Source organism: Elgaria multicarinata, chromosome 3 (assembly GCF_023053635.1).
Source record: "Elgaria multicarinata webbii isolate HBS135686 ecotype San Diego chromosome 3, rElgMul1.1.pri, whole genome shotgun sequence".
NCBI classification, from domain to species: domain Eukaryota; kingdom Metazoa; phylum Chordata; class Lepidosauria; order Squamata; family Anguidae; genus Elgaria; species Elgaria multicarinata.
The window spans coordinates 94,052,725-94,069,228 of NC_086173.1; the positions used below are offsets into that span (position 1 = coordinate 94,052,725).

Sequence of the window (16,504 nt, forward strand, 5' to 3'; positions counted from 1 at the left end):
GGAGGGAAAATGTTGATCAAGAGAAAGACTGGCTTGGCTTGCAAAGCAAGCCTGTCTTTCTGAGGGCAGACATTAGCCTGGATTTTGGTGAGAAAGACAGAAAATAGAAATGCTGATAAAGTGAAAAGTTGGAGGAAGAACAAAAGACCTGTAGGAAAAGAGACAGAAGGAGCATTTCTGCACAAAGCTGTTAATTGGCTCTTAATCCGCTGTATTGAGATCCTATATGAGAAGTGTTTCTTCTCCTGCTTTTCCCTTACATAACCTCTAGATGGCACTGTGGTGTAGTGGCCCAGCACAAACTACACTTTTTTTTTAACTTTCACAATTAATGCCACATTTTCCCTGGTCTAAAAACAAATCAAAACAAAAACACCTTGCTGTGCTGGTTAGACAAAGAAGCAACACTGGAGGGTCATGTTATCATCTAAAGAACCTGTAAGCAACCATGAATAAGGAATGGTGCGCAGTGCGCACACAATAAATGCCCCATGTAGAAAGCCCAAACTGTGGTATTCTTTATGTCCAGCCACTCTGGGTGACCTTCATGGGCTTTGCATGTACCTTGGAATCCCAGTAAGACTTGGAAGCATGTCAGTCTGCTAAAACAATAGAAACCGGGGTGTTTTTTTTGCAGGTGCCTGTCCCACTCCCAACACATCACTCACCAATCTAGAAGATGTTTTGCAGTTGGCAATGGAAAAGAAGGAATAAAGGCCAAGTAGAAGGCATGAAAACTTAGGGGTGTCTGTGGATCAAAAACCAACTACACCCTAATAGCGGAGGTCTCTTATTTTTATTCTACATAATTTTTCCTTTTGCTTGGCTCATTTTTACAGGGAAATATTTGCTTGTTTGGGGGAATTTCGGGGCACAGTTTGCCTTTTTGCCTTCTTTTTGAGAGAAGGAGCTTCTTACTTCGACCATGTCCCCCCTTCCCCTTCAGTTTTTGAAGCTGTTCCAGTCCATCTTTTCTGAACAAGCTTTTTGAGGCTAGATGCTTGGCTCATGAATAGCTTGGAACAAGATCCAGTCCCTCCCCCTCTTTTATTTTATTTTACTCACTGGTGAAGCTCAGCCTTTACCACCTTTTTTATTTTTACAACATTTTCTTCACTTCCTATGTGGATTAATGTTGTGGTTCCCCCCCACCCATCCGATCTTCATCCAAGTCAATTGAAACCTGTCCTTTGGATCTTTGCTTGGGCAAAGTGTCCATAATTTTTCCTTTCCATATCTCCCCCACCCCCAATTTTCTGAATCTTTAGGATGTAGTTGATAACTTTAGGATCTGCCTTCAAGTAGCTGAGCTGGTGGGAATTCAGGTGGAGCTAAGCAACAATTTGGACAGCTCCTAATTTTGCCTGTCAATCATTTTTGCATATTGTAGCTATTTCACCTGAGGCTCTAATAGTGTTTATTGTATATTGTTTTCCAAATAGGCTGTAATGAGTTAATCTATCTTGTAACTGTTTTTTATGGTTTCTAGTACATTGTAATTTCTCTGTAATGTTCACATGGTTCAACGTTTACTTCTGAGTGTTATATTCTTTTGCATTTATTCTCCTTTCACAAATCCTTTACGAGTATTCTCTTTCTATATTTCTTGTGGAGAGTGGTTTTATCTTTCATAAATTGAAAAATATTCACTGCTTTTCTGCTGGGGATTTTAAATACATCTTTCAAATTTATTGGACCTGTGAATAGTCTCTGGTTATCTCTGGTCATACCCTCTTGCCCACTGAGGCAAGTAAAGATATTTGTTTTCACCTATGAGCATCTTCTCATTATTCTTCTGAAAGGGAAGCAAACCCAGCAATTGCACCTAGAAACCTGTCCAACCTACTGGCAGTAATGGTTTCCTTCCTGGCCAGGTCCCATGCTAAGAATTCAGACATAGCTATATAAGAACGTAACAAAAAACATAAGAACTGCCATGCTGGATCAGACCAAAGGTCCATCTAGTCCAGCACTCTGTTCACACAGTGACCAACCAGCTGTTGACCAGAGACCAACAAAGCAGGACATAGTGCAGCAGCATCCTCCCACCCATGTTCCCCAGCAACTGGTGCACACAGGCTTAATGCCTCGGATACTGGAGGTAGCACACAACCATCAGGGCTAGTAGCCATTGATAATCCTCTCCAGGAATTTATCCAACCCCCTTTTAAAGCCATTCAAATTGGTGGCCATCACTACATCTGGTGGTAGTGACTTCCATAATTTAACTATGTGCTCTGTGAAGAAGTACTTCCTTTTCTTTGTCCTGAATCTCCCACCAATCAGTTTCATGGGATGACTCTAGTATTGTTCTAGTAATGTTCTAGTATTCTGAGAGAGGGAGAAAAATGTCTCCCTATTTGCATTCTCTACACCATGCAGAATTTTGTACACCTCTATCATGTCTCCCCTTAGCCTTTTTCCCAAGCTAAACATTCCCAACTGCTGTAACTTTCCCTCATAGGGGAGATGCTCCATCACCTTAATCATTTTAGCTGCCCTTTTCTGCACTTTTTCCAGCACTGGCTTCAAACTGTCTTCTGTGCCAACACATATGATGCTTTGATACTGAATGGCCACATGGTACATGTGCCAAAGATGCATGCTCAGTTCCTTACCTTCTCACTTTCCAGTCACGGTTTAAACAGAAACCATCAATATTTCTTCTTTCCCAGGATCTACATTAATCACAACCTCATACTTTAGTCATCTTAAGATGGGTTTTTTGTTCTAAAAAAATGAAAATCCAAGCGAGCATGTTGATTACGGAAGCCCAGTAAACTACCATTATTACATCACACATATGTGATTGATTAAACAGCTTTCTCCAACCTTGTGACCTTCAAATATGTTAGAATACAATGGGCAACGTAGTCCAAAACATCTGGATCATACCATGTTGTGGAAGGCTGGATTACTAACCGAACTACCTTATGCTAATAAATATTAAGATTTTGTGAAGACTAGAGGAATTGTATTGCAATGCCAACATTACCTTCCATCATCTATAAAACCAATTTATTCCTAAATTTTAAAATATTAACACTTTCCTTAATAAGAATTAGGAGGTTGGTTACTTGGTTGACCTACTTTAGTCCATATATAGCCCCTATAGCTATATATACAGCAAGCATAGGCAGCTTTCAGGCTTAAGGGATTTTTTTTTTTAATGGAAAACTCCAAGGTTCACCGACTGGGTGCAACATACTTCTGAACCTTTGAACGTGCTTCTAACTTGTTCTCATGCCTCTCAACACATGCTCAGTTCAGAGATTTGTTTTCAGTACCAGAACCAAGTTCAAAATTGTTTCACATTGGGCCTGTTCAGAAGACACCTCAAACCATGGCTTTAACCATGGTGGTTAAGCCAGAAAGCTAGGCTGTGTTCAGAAGACACCTCAAACCACAGCTTTAACCATGGTGAATAAGGCTTTCTTTCTTTCTTTATTCACCATGATTGAAGCCATGGTTTAAGGTGTCTTCTGAACACAGCCTGGCTTTCTGGCTTAACCACCATGGTTAAAGCCATAAGGTGTCTTCTGAATGGGGCCAAAACAACCCATTCCTGACTCTCCCCTACTGAGGCTGAATTTATGTCAGCATCCTAATTTGAAATGGTGGGAAAGGCAGGGTGGAGGACTCTTTTCTTGTTGCTATTGTCAAACAATTAAAAGTAGGAAAGTTTTGCCAATCCATTGCTAACCACCCAGAGATCTATGAGTAGGTCTCAATCTACCTTTTGCCCTGATATATGGTGTCATTTTTTAAACACCAAAGATAGGAGTGGTGTTACTAGTTTGGAATCATAAAAAGCACACACACACACACAGAGTTATTCCAGAACACACACTTTATTAGAAAAAAAATGAAAATACATTTATTTGCCCCTGCAAATATATTATTCCAGGCAGGAAACTAAAACTGAAATCTGCAATTCTGTTTCAAACAGGCATGCTTTATTACAAGCCCCAATCCTAATATTTTGTTTGCATGAGGGAATGCTAAGTTTTCTTTCACTAATCTGCACCATTAAAATAAGATGCAGTTTTCTAGAATGCAGATCAATGTTTTAGACTGCAATCCTATATGAACTCAACAGGACTCACATCTACGTAGACATGCATAGGATTGCATTGTTGGTTCTGCAAAGGGAAAGGGGAGATCTCCACTGGAAAGGGAACTAGCATCCACCAAGGCATTGGGAAATAGAAAGGGAACAAAATGTAGCCAATGTTCTCTGCCATCCCTTCCCATGCCTCACAGCGGAGGGGAAATGGAGCTCTGTTTGTAGACACAAAGACACGGGTACCAAACAGTTGATTGTTAACCTCGCCAGCCCAATTCAATGTGACAGTGACACTTCACAGCACATTGCATCCAATCTCATTTGAAGCTGACAAAGATCGTTTCTGCTTTATACCTATTGGTTTATTAATGGACTACACCCTCTTAAGCAGATGCATATTCATTAGGTAGCCAGCTGTTCAGAGGTTCCCAGATGTCGAATGTAGCTTTGTCTTGGAGTGTGTGTGTGTGTTTTCTTTTTTTAAAGCCCCTTATCATGAAACAAAGTAATTGAGGGCCTATTAAAAGAGCCAGTTAATTACTAAACTGGTACCTTATGGCACCCAGTCATTTTTGCCCTTTTATGATTTGAGTCATAAAACTCCAGGGACTTTAAAAAAAAAATCAGTGCTTTAAAAATGAAGGGTTATAGAACTGTAGACATCTTTGTGTAATTGTATATACAAGTAGAATTCATCAAGGCAGAGGACTGAGTTACACATTACGGGCTGAGGTCAACGATGGCACGGACTTCCATAACTATGGTGAGGAAGATGTTCGGAGATGCAGGGTGATTTGTGTTCCCTCTTCTCCACAGCTGCCATTTATTATTATTATTATTATTATTATTATTATTATTATTATTATTATTTATTTATTTATATAGCATCATCAATGTACACGGTGCTGTACAGAGTAAAACAGTAAGACAGTTAGAGAGTTACTGCTTTGTTTTAGAAGAACGAAATCCTAGTATGAATATATTCTAATAGGTATTTATGGTACAGAAATTCATGACACTTTTGTAAATACTTTAATAGCTCATTGGCTAAGAGCTGGTTCACAGAGTGTTCTCCCCCTGCATTTGAGCAGGACAGGGTCCCTCCTCAGCTCCACATCATGCATATGATCCGTTGAATGGGGAAACAGATATTTGGGGAGAGCTGTACAGATACAACTGCCAAAGTCACAGAAATTGCTTCATACAGCTATGCCTCTATCTGGTCCCATTCACACCTGCCTTTCTTTACGTGAACATGAACCAAGTCACAGATAGGGAATCGGAACTCTTCAGACGGAGGAGGCTGTGTAAACAGCCCTAAAGGCTAGATAGAAAAGACCTAATATCTGGAGGATGAGAAAACCATGAGAATATCATAGCACTGCAACACATGAACAAATCTGAAGTTACATCGATCTGGTTCTATCCTTGTTGTGAAAGTAAAATCCTATCAGGTGGACATGAACTCAAGAAAAACCAGTTTGTTTTTTTTAAAAAAAAATATTATTCCTTTGTAATGACCATTTTCTCCTAAAACAGATGCTTCACTCCAGTTTTATACTAGCACTAAGGGAAATTTTAAATAAGTTTTTATTTTCTAAAACTCTTTTTCTCCATGCATCCTCAGTATACTGTCTTCGTCAGTCCTATTTAAACTTCTAATGTTTATAGTATCACATAAGGTGGCAATCTATATATATAAAACGCTTAGGTATGTTTCTTTACAGGCTTCAGCTGATACAGGTTGCTAAGCAACAGTAACATGTAACGTCAGCGGATACAGGTTGCGAGGACCCTCGCCCAACTCCTCCGGGCTTCCCAAGGTAATCCTACCCCCATTTCTGCCTCTTCGCTTCCCCCCCACCAAGGGGGCAGCGCCATGATCTGGCACATGAGCGAGGCACAGCCAGGGCCCTTGGTGGCCGGGTGGGAGGCCGTTCGCCTGCTGTGAGCCGAGGCCCCAGCCTAATCTCATGTGAGCTGGGCGGGTGGCCCAAGGCTGACAGGAACCCAGGGAGAGGGTCTGGATCATAAACGAGGCACGGCCGGGGCCCTTGGTGGCCGGGTGGGAGGCCACTCGCCTGCTGAGAGCCCAGGCCCCAGCCTAATGTCATTTTATTTATTTATTTATTTATTTATTACATGTTTATACCGCCCAATTGCCGAAGCTCTCATACGAGCTGGATGGGCAGCTCAAGGCTGACAGGAACCCCGGGGAGAGGGGGACACCTGCTCCCCTGCCCCCCAGGTCTGCCAGACAGCGCTGTATCGGTGGCCTCCAAGCAGCCCGCGCTCCCCGCAATGATATTTAATTAATAAACTTTAAGATATGTTACAATGGCGTATGTTACGCTGGGTACAGCTAGCTTTTGATAATTATCACCATATCTGCTATAGTTCCATTTCAAAGTCTCAAGTAGTATTTGGCATTGGTTAGCACCATATGAAAAAAGGAGTGCAATTGCTGATGCACCTTCAATTACGTCTTGTGACAAATTCCCTGTTCTGATATAAATAGTACTGTCTAGAATATTTGGGACTCTGGACCCATGCTGAGACCTCCTAATTGGCCCAATGTTCTTGGTTTTAGATCCAATCCCTCTACCAGTTTATTCCCTTTTCCATAACAGCCAACTGGTCTGAAGTGGCTGGCTCTTTTGTCATGGAAGTCCAAACCCACTAGGAAAGTGAGATAATCCTTCTAAGTAAATTTCTGATTGACTAGTTTGATCATGTACCTTGGTGATGGACACTGGTTCAACAGTGGGCAAAATCCTCCCTCCATCTCAGAAAGGAAGTCAGCTTCCTCTCATCTTAAGTTCCCACAAATATGTGGGGTATAGCCCCCGTTCATTGTCTCCTTTGGAACCATGAGAATCAGATGACCAAAAGACTAATACTTTCAGAACTGTTTCTGCAAGAAATTCTGCACATGCTCTAAAACCAATGACCCTACTAGTTACAAGTAAATTTTAAGTAGCTAAATTTGAATTTTTGCTTTTATTTGAAAGTGTATGTGTGTGATTTTGTTAGCTTCTCTTCCCTTGTTCTTTTTGTGTCACAAACTGTAACCAAATAAACTTACTTTGGACCTGTTCAGACAACCTGCTAAGCCATGGTTAGGCCACTAACACTTTTGTAGCAAATAGTTAGTGGATGTATATAAACCGTGGTTATGTAGACACCACGTTTCACATGACACGCTAAGGAATGGTTTCCACAACACACTAAGTCATAATGTTTAGCTCAAAGTGCTTAACCACTGTCGCTTAGTGTGTTGTCTGAACAGGGTCATTGTGTGCATTGAAAATTGGCTTCCTTTAAAAAGCTTTTCTCTCTATTGAATTCTCGCTAAAACCTTTCCCATGTGCTAGACTGCATTGTGATCCAAGGGGATTTAACAAGGTTCTGTTATATTCTGCATCCTCTGTATTTGGGGAAAGCAAATCTAAAACTCCTTTCCTTTGGTTGGATCCAGAATTTGGCTTCTTCTGTCTACGAGACACTCCTTATGCAGCAGAGGGACCCCACTGGCAAAATGGAGGTGACATTATTGATTTCCCCTTCCCCTGCAGCTTCCCCCTCCCCCCAACCTGCTCAGGGATGCAGGAATCAGCCAACATTCCCTCCCCAGCCCCTGGCAGGAGAGGCCGTTTCTACACCTGCCTTTTTTCCAGGGATCATCCCAAGATCATCCCTGTGCATGCAAATAATACACAGGGGATCCTGGGAAAAGGCAGGGACGATCCCTCCCTTTTCCTGGGATAATCCTTAGGTGTAGAAAGGGCCAGAGTCTCGAGAGGAACTCCACTCAGGGAATGGTCCTAATGGCAGAAAACAAGCTGGATCAAACCCATTGTTTCTGGTCTGGAGGGAGACGCCCTTATCAGTGGGGCTCAGAAACCCCTCCCGTCTGAACACCTAGAATGTTTCAGGCTTAGTTCAGCATGAATGATGGCAGCCTATCATGATGCTATTGTGGGGAATCCTTACAAAAAAGGGAGTCTAAAGTAAGGATACCGAAAGGAATCAGAAAAGGCTGGACACCAAAATCAAACAAAAGACAGTTGCACTAGTTGTGTTCCCAATGTGTTTCGTTGTGCGTCTTTATTGAGGGGAAAACTCTTAAAGGCTTTCCCCTCTCCCTTTCTTCACCCAAAGAAGACAGAGAGGGAAGGACTTTCTACCACACTCTGTCAAAACCTGCTTTCAAAGTCATGTTCTTCATACATTCCAGAATATTGTTAACACTCACACCATTGCTTTTAGCCCAGATCTTCGTACAATTGTAATCTGCTATAAGGAAAGTGGGCTTCACTTCTGGGAGAGGCAATTTCACACTGAGATCACAAGGTTCTAGTACGTGTTTAGGGGAAGTGTCACAAAACCAGGTGGATTCTTTTGGAATGCTGAGGGAAGTTGAAAGGAGTATTGGTTTCCCAAAAGTCATTGGGGATCAAATACAACTTCAATTACCTAAAAAAATTTCAAAAATTTTGTAGATTCCAGAAGTATACTAAAATAGTCATCAGATCAGAGCCAACCAAGCACCTAATATGGACTTACAAGTGGACCTGCAGCAAATGATCCAGTGCTTCTTTTCAGTTTTAGGCAGCCAGCCAACCACACACTTTCCCAGGACATTCCATTCCATTCCATTCCCCTGCCACCATTTTTAATCACCCCAACAATTGCTCAGCATTCTATGGTCACTAAGTATACCCAATCCTCCCCCCACTACATTTCCTCCCCACTGCTACAAAGTTTGCGGGTCCACCAAGCCTGCCAATACCACCTTCTTTTTCATGGATGCTGCTGTTTTGATCCACACTCAAGTAATGAGTTCGTTATTAGTATATATGATGCTGGTTGTTGCACTTATGGCAGAGTACATATGTAAAAGAAACAGTATCTCAGACTACGTGTCTCTGGGGACCTAAAACCTAGGAGAATAGAAATGGTTTTAAGCATTTGTTACTGTTATTGTTGATATCATCTGGAGTGCAGGATGCCTGCTTACATTATGCAAAGCCTTCATTGATAAATCCCTCCTGCCCCTTCCCACCCCTACCCGGTCCTCCTTCTCTCCGCAAGTGTCAGGCTCCTCTTTGCTGACAGATCGAGATGAAACAGATGCTGCCATAAATACTCTTGTTTAGCAGTTTCAGATGCAGTTTCTGTTTTGTTGAACACAGTGAGGGCTCAGGTTATGAACAAGCCTGCACCTGTGCTGTTCATTCCTCTGCTAGGTTCCTAGTGTTATGCGATGGTAGAGAAATGTATTCTGAAACGCCATCTTCAACAAGGAACCAAGCGTGCAACAAAATCAGCTAGATTGTGGGTGGGAACTTGGAATCTCACACATACAAAGGATCTTACCAATGGTGTGTCCTGTCCTGTTGCTTCCTCAGCACAGTGTTTGTTCTCTAGGTCTCATGGCATCAGAATGTGATATGGACAGGACATTTCTGAAGGAATTCCTTGGTATTAGTTCCTACTGCTGCAAAACAGGCATCTTAATAGGACCAGTTCAATGCCTGGTCCTGTGAACTTGTCAGACCTTATCATTCTGAAGTGATGAACCTCAGGCATAAGGTCTAAATCCAGTTCCGCAGAAGGCCATACCCTTTTTTCCACATCTGATGAGTGTTTGGTTGTTTCCTGGCATTTGTGTCCCCGCCCCCAATTCTAAAAGGTTGAAATGCCTCTCCTGAGGTTTACTTCTGGCAGCAAGTGCTTTAAGCTAAAACATGGTGGCATTTGGGGTATGTCGGCCTCACCCTTTTTTCCTTTGGCCATGCCTACCAATACAATGTGGCCCTCAAGAGCTTCTCAGATGATGAATGTGACCGTCAGGCTAAAAGTCATTCAATAGCCCTCTGTCAAGCCCTTCCAGACGTTCTGTTAATATTAGAGATGTGAAGGCTCAGACAAAACCCGGAAAAATTCGTTTCTAAAAACTACGTACAGTATCAGATTATTACTATTTCTGTGCACTGAGGACAACCAAGTCCTTGGCTGCAAACTGACACTACAACTCTTAAATCTAAGAGCAAGATGCATTTCCGCCTCTAGGGGGCATTGCCATTGAAGCAGAGATTGAAACTGATAACAAATAGCTCAGAAAATGAATATGATTAAATTTCATGCATATTCATCAAGTCTTGGTCCTTTTCACAGTTCTTTTTATGGAAATGGGTGCTTTATGTCTGCTTGAAACTGTGGAGGACTCATGGAGACATAAATCATTTTCTTTGTACTAAGGTTGATGGTTTCTTCTATTTTTAAAAATTGTTTTTCTTCCTACTCATAAACTGGCAAAACCAAAGAGGTTCCTTACAGTTCAGGAGCTTGTAGCTCCATTTGTTACAAAAAAGGTAACAATTTTAAAAAGTAAATTCAATTTGTAATAATTGTTTGAACACACTGTACTTTTAATATACCAAATGTGATTTTATGCCAAACCAACTTGTACATAATTAATTTTCTGTTCCTAAAGTAACAAAGTGACTTTCAATCTATAAAAAGTACTAATATTGCATTTTTTTATTTTTCCAAAAAATATTGGTTTTTCTGGGAAAAAGTGGGCTTTTTCCCATGGCTTCAAAATTTCTAGAAATTTTACATCTCTAGTCAATATCTGCTATTTTTCTTTTCCTCCAAAAATATTTTCACTTTCACTTGCCTTGGATATGTTGCTATCTGCCTGGACTCCTATGGAAACCAGCAGGATACAATCAAAATGTACAACTACCAAAACACTTGACAGGTTTCACAACATTTTCCAAAGCAGTAAACTCATCTGGTTTCAACACTGCTTGATTTCAAATTGCTTTTAAAGCATTTTAGTTTGAAGAGACACATCTTAGCCTTTTATTGTATAGAGAGTACATTCCTAGACTTTGGTCCATTGGCATCAGAGCAGTAAAATGAGATTTTTAAAAACAGGTTGGACAACTTCTCCATTTCTCCATGAAAACCAGTTTGCTGCCACCCCTTGGAATTTTAATATATACACAATTTTTTGTGTGTTTCTCAACATCTGTCACAAGCCAAAGTTATGAAGACAATTCCCACAAAAAGTTCAAGGGTTTCAAAATTGGAGCTGAAGAGAAGGCAATCCGTCCCGCTCAGCCAGTAAAGCTTGTCTTGATTACTTTGATGTAACAACACTTGAAAGCTCCTATTCTTTGAAACTAATTTAAACACATTGAATTGTTGAAAGATTAAAAACCGCAGTCAGCTAATTACACTCACTCTCATCTCTTATTCAGCAAATGAATCACTTTTCATTACCACTTAGCTGAAGTACATGAATTTCTGCCTAATTAGAAATGTTGTAGATGGAGCATTAGCAAGGCTGGAGTGGGTCAAGATATCGTGGCTGCTTCATTTTTAATTCCTAACAGTAGAGTCAGATAGGAAAGGCGGGAGATAAAAAGTCATTAAACAATTTTAAATTATTTATAAAAATTACTTTGCCCAAATTATAATTATTCCCCCCACCCAACCGCTCTCACAAACGTCAAATGGAATGAAAGGAGAAGCAGCCCCAACATTGTCTTTAATGAACACTTTAATGTTATGTATAACAGAACATTTTGAATACAATGGAAATAAAGTTTTATCAATTTAATAATAATAATAAAAAATATCCAACATAAGAAAAGGGGAGGCAATAAAGTTTCATACCTATAATATAGTACTTATCCTCAATAGCAGCCCTGACTGTGAATATAAACTGAACTTCTGCATTCCAGACTAAAAATCATGATCTGTGTGTGAACCTAAATGCAGAATTATGGCAGGAAAAAGAAAAGCCTTTAATCCGTTCATTCGTTTCCTTTATTTTCAATAATTCATAAAATCTGACTGCTACAGGTTTCTTTTAATAATATATATATATATTTATATATATTTATTTACCTCCTCTCTATTGGATTCTGCAATTGCTAAGGCCATATTTACATTAGAGAAATGAAGTCACCGAATGTATAAAATCTAAAACCCAATAGTGTTGGATTAACAAAAGGTTTAGAGGTGTCCATTATTAACTTAAAAGATGCAGTTACTCTTTTTTCTTTCTTTTTTTAAAGTTGCAAAAATAATAATAAATATTGTTGCCTTTTGACTGTCAGTGATGTAAACAGTGGCCCCAGAGTGTGCTACGCGGTATGCCAATGATCACTGAAATAGGACTGCAGAAAAGCCACTCCCCACAAACAAATCCCAACCATATATATATATATATTCTTGAGAGTTTTCTGAAAGGAAACCATACAGCAGCTCTGGATGAATTTTCTACCAGTTCTGCATTAGATATTATACCAGTTAGTAGCAGGAAACCTCCTACAAATTCTATTCATCGGCAAATTGCTTGAAGAGGTCTATAATAAAAATTTGGATAGTATAGCAGTGTTGCTGGAAGAGTAGCAAAAGTATATATACATTCCAGGTCCCTTTGAATTAGCCATAATCACATATGTAAGCCATTTTTGGACAAAAATATATATATTCTTATAAAAAATTGATCAGCATACTTAGGCTTCAAATTTGACTCAGTGGTAGGAAAAGGAATGGATCCAATTATGATAAAACAGATTCCAGGAGGGGAAAAAAGAAATCAAGTATAAAATTAGATTCACACAGATAACTCAGCCCCCAAATTCCAGACTTTCCAGAAGATTCAAAGTTAAAACTGTTTCTGCCATCTAGAAAGGCTTTTCATTGTCTTGTTAGAAAACAAGGCCTAGTCATTGCAATTTCAACCATCGGACTCATTGGAAGAATCTTTAATCTCAAAGTCTGAACGAAAGCAGTATCAGAGTTTACAAAATGACCTTTGGGTTCTTTACGTGGGTTCCTTAAAAGTAAGCATTAAAAGAAAAAAGGGAAAAAAGCATTTGATCAGCATTTTCCACCCTTATCCCAGCTTTATTTGTGCAGCTAAAATCCTTCATTCAATCTGATTGGTTTACAATCTTTATTTGCTAAAATTGGCAAAGTTGGCAAAGGCATCTTGCTTAGGTTGCACAGTTCCAGGAGTCATGGAGGATGCCACAGCTATATTAGGGACAGCCATGCCCATTGTACCGGACAACCCCATTCCAGCAGTTGGCATTGCCATGTTCACATTCATTCCCATCATGCCCTGGTTCATCATAGGTGTGCTTCCCATGGAAGCCATCCCCATTGTACCAGTCACCACAGTAGGCATCCCCATCCCCACAGAAACGGACCCTCCCATCAACGGGTTTGCTGGAGGTCGGACAGGCATCATGCTGGGTGGTGAGTTGAGGCTCAATGTTGCAAAGTTCTGAGTCATCACATTCATAGGTTGTTGCATATCTACAGGAAAAAAGAAAGGGTGATGTTTAGGATTAAACGTTGATTTGTTTAGCTATTTCTGTTCTGCTAGTTAAAGAAAAAGAAAGTCAATTTCTCTTTCCTTCCTCCACCTATTTAAAGTCCTTGGGATATACTAAAAACAAAGCTTAAAGTCTAAATTCATGCCAAATCCTTAAGGACAGCATTCTACACAATTCTATATGCCTAACACTTGCAGTCCACACAACTCCAATTTCCCTTCCCTCAATTCCCTGCTGTTCTCCCAAGCTCCTTATCAGGCTTCCTCTACGCACCTACTAGGTACAATGCTCAGGAGTTCCACCCATAAGGTGTATTCCCTGTACATCAGATTTCCCACTTCCTTCTTATTCTGAGTTTCCCTTGTCCCTGGTTAGAAGCTTGGCAATTAGGAAGGGGAAAGGGGAATTTAGTTAATGAAAATGGCCTTTCATTGCCTTGGGAAGTGTAGAAACAAAAATAAAAGGGCTGGAAGACGTTAAAGCACAAGCAGCGCCTCTCTACCTGGCGATTGGTCAAGCTGAGTGCAGCTCACTGGACAAAATACCCTTTTTTGCTTTGTGCCTGGGACCGCGAAAACAAGGGGTTGTCGAGTCAACGGCTTGGCAGACCAGTTTATGGCTGGTGGATCACATTTTTTAGAGACTCAAATTATATTTTACTTCATAACTTTCAGGTATTTTAAAGATACAAGCAGCACCGGTAACAACATAGTTATCCACAGCTCAGTGATTGCATGTTACTCTGATGGCACAGAGTTATGATCGGGTCTTGTGAATTCACAAAGTTCAGACAGTGTTTCAGAATTGTTGCCAACCAACGAACAGTGTAGCTGCCGAGCACTGAATGCTAGCCCCAAGTGTCACTGCCAGCTATGACAGACTAGTTACTACTTTCTCACGCACCATTCCTAAACTTTCCTATCCTGGTCTCCATTGTCAGCCCCCAACCTATGAAAAAATGATGACTACATCCAGACTGTACACACTGAAACAAAGAATCAAACATTTTTACAATTTCATATGAAGCTGCCTTACACAGAGTCAAACAATTGGCCCATCTCACCCAGTATAGTCTACTCTGACCTGCATCAACTTACCAGTCTCAGGCCAAAGGATCCTTCCCTTCGCTACTTGATCCTTTCAAGGAGATTGAGTCTGGTACCTAACGCATGATCTATCAGTTACCTACAGTCCCCTCCCTATTTTTCCTTTATAGACATAATATACTCTGATCATAGAAAAGAGAGAAGGTGACTTAGGGAGTTTCCTTTCTTTCCACAGAAGACAACCTTGATCATGAATTCATTAACATGTGAAAAAACTGACTTCTTTAAAAAACAACAATGGCAAGAACGATCATCAATCTAGGTGATCACTTACTCTGTTGCTGAATCATAGTGTTCAGTGATGGTTGCTGGGGCTTGGAAGGCTGCATACCAGGAACTAAATTGTCCAAACTGATATTTACACTGGGGTCTGACCAAGTGGATGGCAGAGTTTTGCTTGCATTTTTAGGGACCATCTCTGTGCCCAAATTATAAAGTGGATTAGGCTTCTGGATCATCGGGTTAACACCTTGCAAAGGCTGAAACATTAACAAAAGAAAGAGAGGCATGCTATTCATTGCTGACGGTATTTTACAATCAGAGAGAGGACAGTTCATACAGTATCCATAAAGAGAAACAGATGGACATTTATGCTTGCCTAAGAAAACTGAAGAAGCCAGAAAGTTGAAGTTCATGCACATAAAATTCTCAAGTTCATCTCTTAAGTATGTTACTTATCAGCTGGTGGCTTGCTGGAGCAATGCCAAGAGTGGTACCTTAGAAGCGTCCTGTTCTCTCCCGCATTTTGAAGTCTTTAGTAAATTAGTTGTGAAGTTTACCAAGTCAAAAGATTGTGCTTTCAATAGTCAACTATTTCACAACTGGGCAAAACTCTTGGTAAACCGGACTGTCAGAAACAAGTGACTCCTCTCCCAGACACCACCAATCATTGTGCTACACAGTTTGAAGTCCACAATATGTTCTAGAATGTCCAGATTGCATAAGGCATTTCCTCTCTTAATTTAATTGAATCTCAAAGGGTGACAATCAAAGCAAAACAGACAAGAAAGCACTTGAGATCTACAGAAAAGATGCTTTAAGCAAGGAGTTTGTCAAAACTGTTCAGGTACCGTTTCTTACAGGGAGGAAAATAATCATTCAGGGACTGCAAAAAAGCATCATACCTGTGACCTTGACATAGGCAGATTCATGGTGACAGTGTTAGAACCCATCATAGAGAAATTCATGCTTTGGGAAGAGGTCATGGTGGCTTGGGAGGTACCCATCAAATCAAAGAGGTCAGAAGAATTTGAAGCAGCTGGAGGCTGGCCAAGACTCTGCTGAGCAGAGCCACCAAAGAGCTCAACAGCTGGCTGAGCAGAGCCACCATAGAGCTCTCCAGCTGAAGCAGGAGGGCATGGAGAGGCTTGGTTGAAGGCACTCCAGTCGCCAAACTCTCCATTCCCACTTGCAGCTGTACCTGGGGAGGGAAAAGAAAGGTAAGAGACTTTGGGAAAGGCACAGAACAAATGCCACATTCCATGAACTGAAACAAATGAGAGCTGATGTGTGCCCATCCAGATTAACATCTGCAGGTAGACTCTCCATCTGGACATTGCTCTCCGTCATGAATATTCCACTCTTTTTAACAGGGTAGCAAAGAAAACGAGAAACAACCACACCCACGCTTGGCAATATGGCTGGGCAATGTGTCACCTGTGGACTCTGCATGAGCGGGACATAGATTTCCTAACAGGCAAGCTGCAGGATCCAAAGAAACTTCCAACAAACAATAATGCGGTGGACACAGGAGGCCAGTATCTGCCAGTATCAAAAATGGGGAGCCTTAGGCAAAACTACGGAGCATTAATTCGTTGCTGCATTGAATCAATCACGGGAACAAGGCTGGCTTCACAGCCATATGAAGTCATAAAAGCAGCAATTTGTTCAAACTCATCTGATTACATATAAATTACTAGCTTACAAAGAGTTATTAAATCAGTATAGCTAAGTGGGATACCAAT

The 16,504-nt window shown here is 40.7% G+C and overlaps 1 protein-coding gene across 2 annotated transcripts in view; it reads right to left on the reverse strand.

Annotated features, from left to right (window-relative positions):
• Positions 1-11,624: 11,624 nt before the first annotated feature.
• CLINT1 (clathrin interactor 1) overlaps positions 11,625-16,504 on the reverse strand; it is an 84,188-nt gene continuing 79,308 nt past the window's right edge. For both annotated transcript variants that reach the window (XM_063120927.1, XM_063120926.1), the window contains 3 exons: positions 15,665-15,960; positions 14,815-15,019; positions 11,625-13,414 (listed from right to left, as the gene is read on the reverse strand). In XM_063120927.1, coding sequence (XP_062976997.1) covers positions 13,050-13,414; positions 14,815-15,019; positions 15,665-15,960 — 866 coding nt within the window. In that variant the 3' untranslated portion in view covers positions 11,625-13,049. The remainder of the gene's footprint in view (positions 13,415-14,814; positions 15,020-15,664; positions 15,961-16,504) is intronic.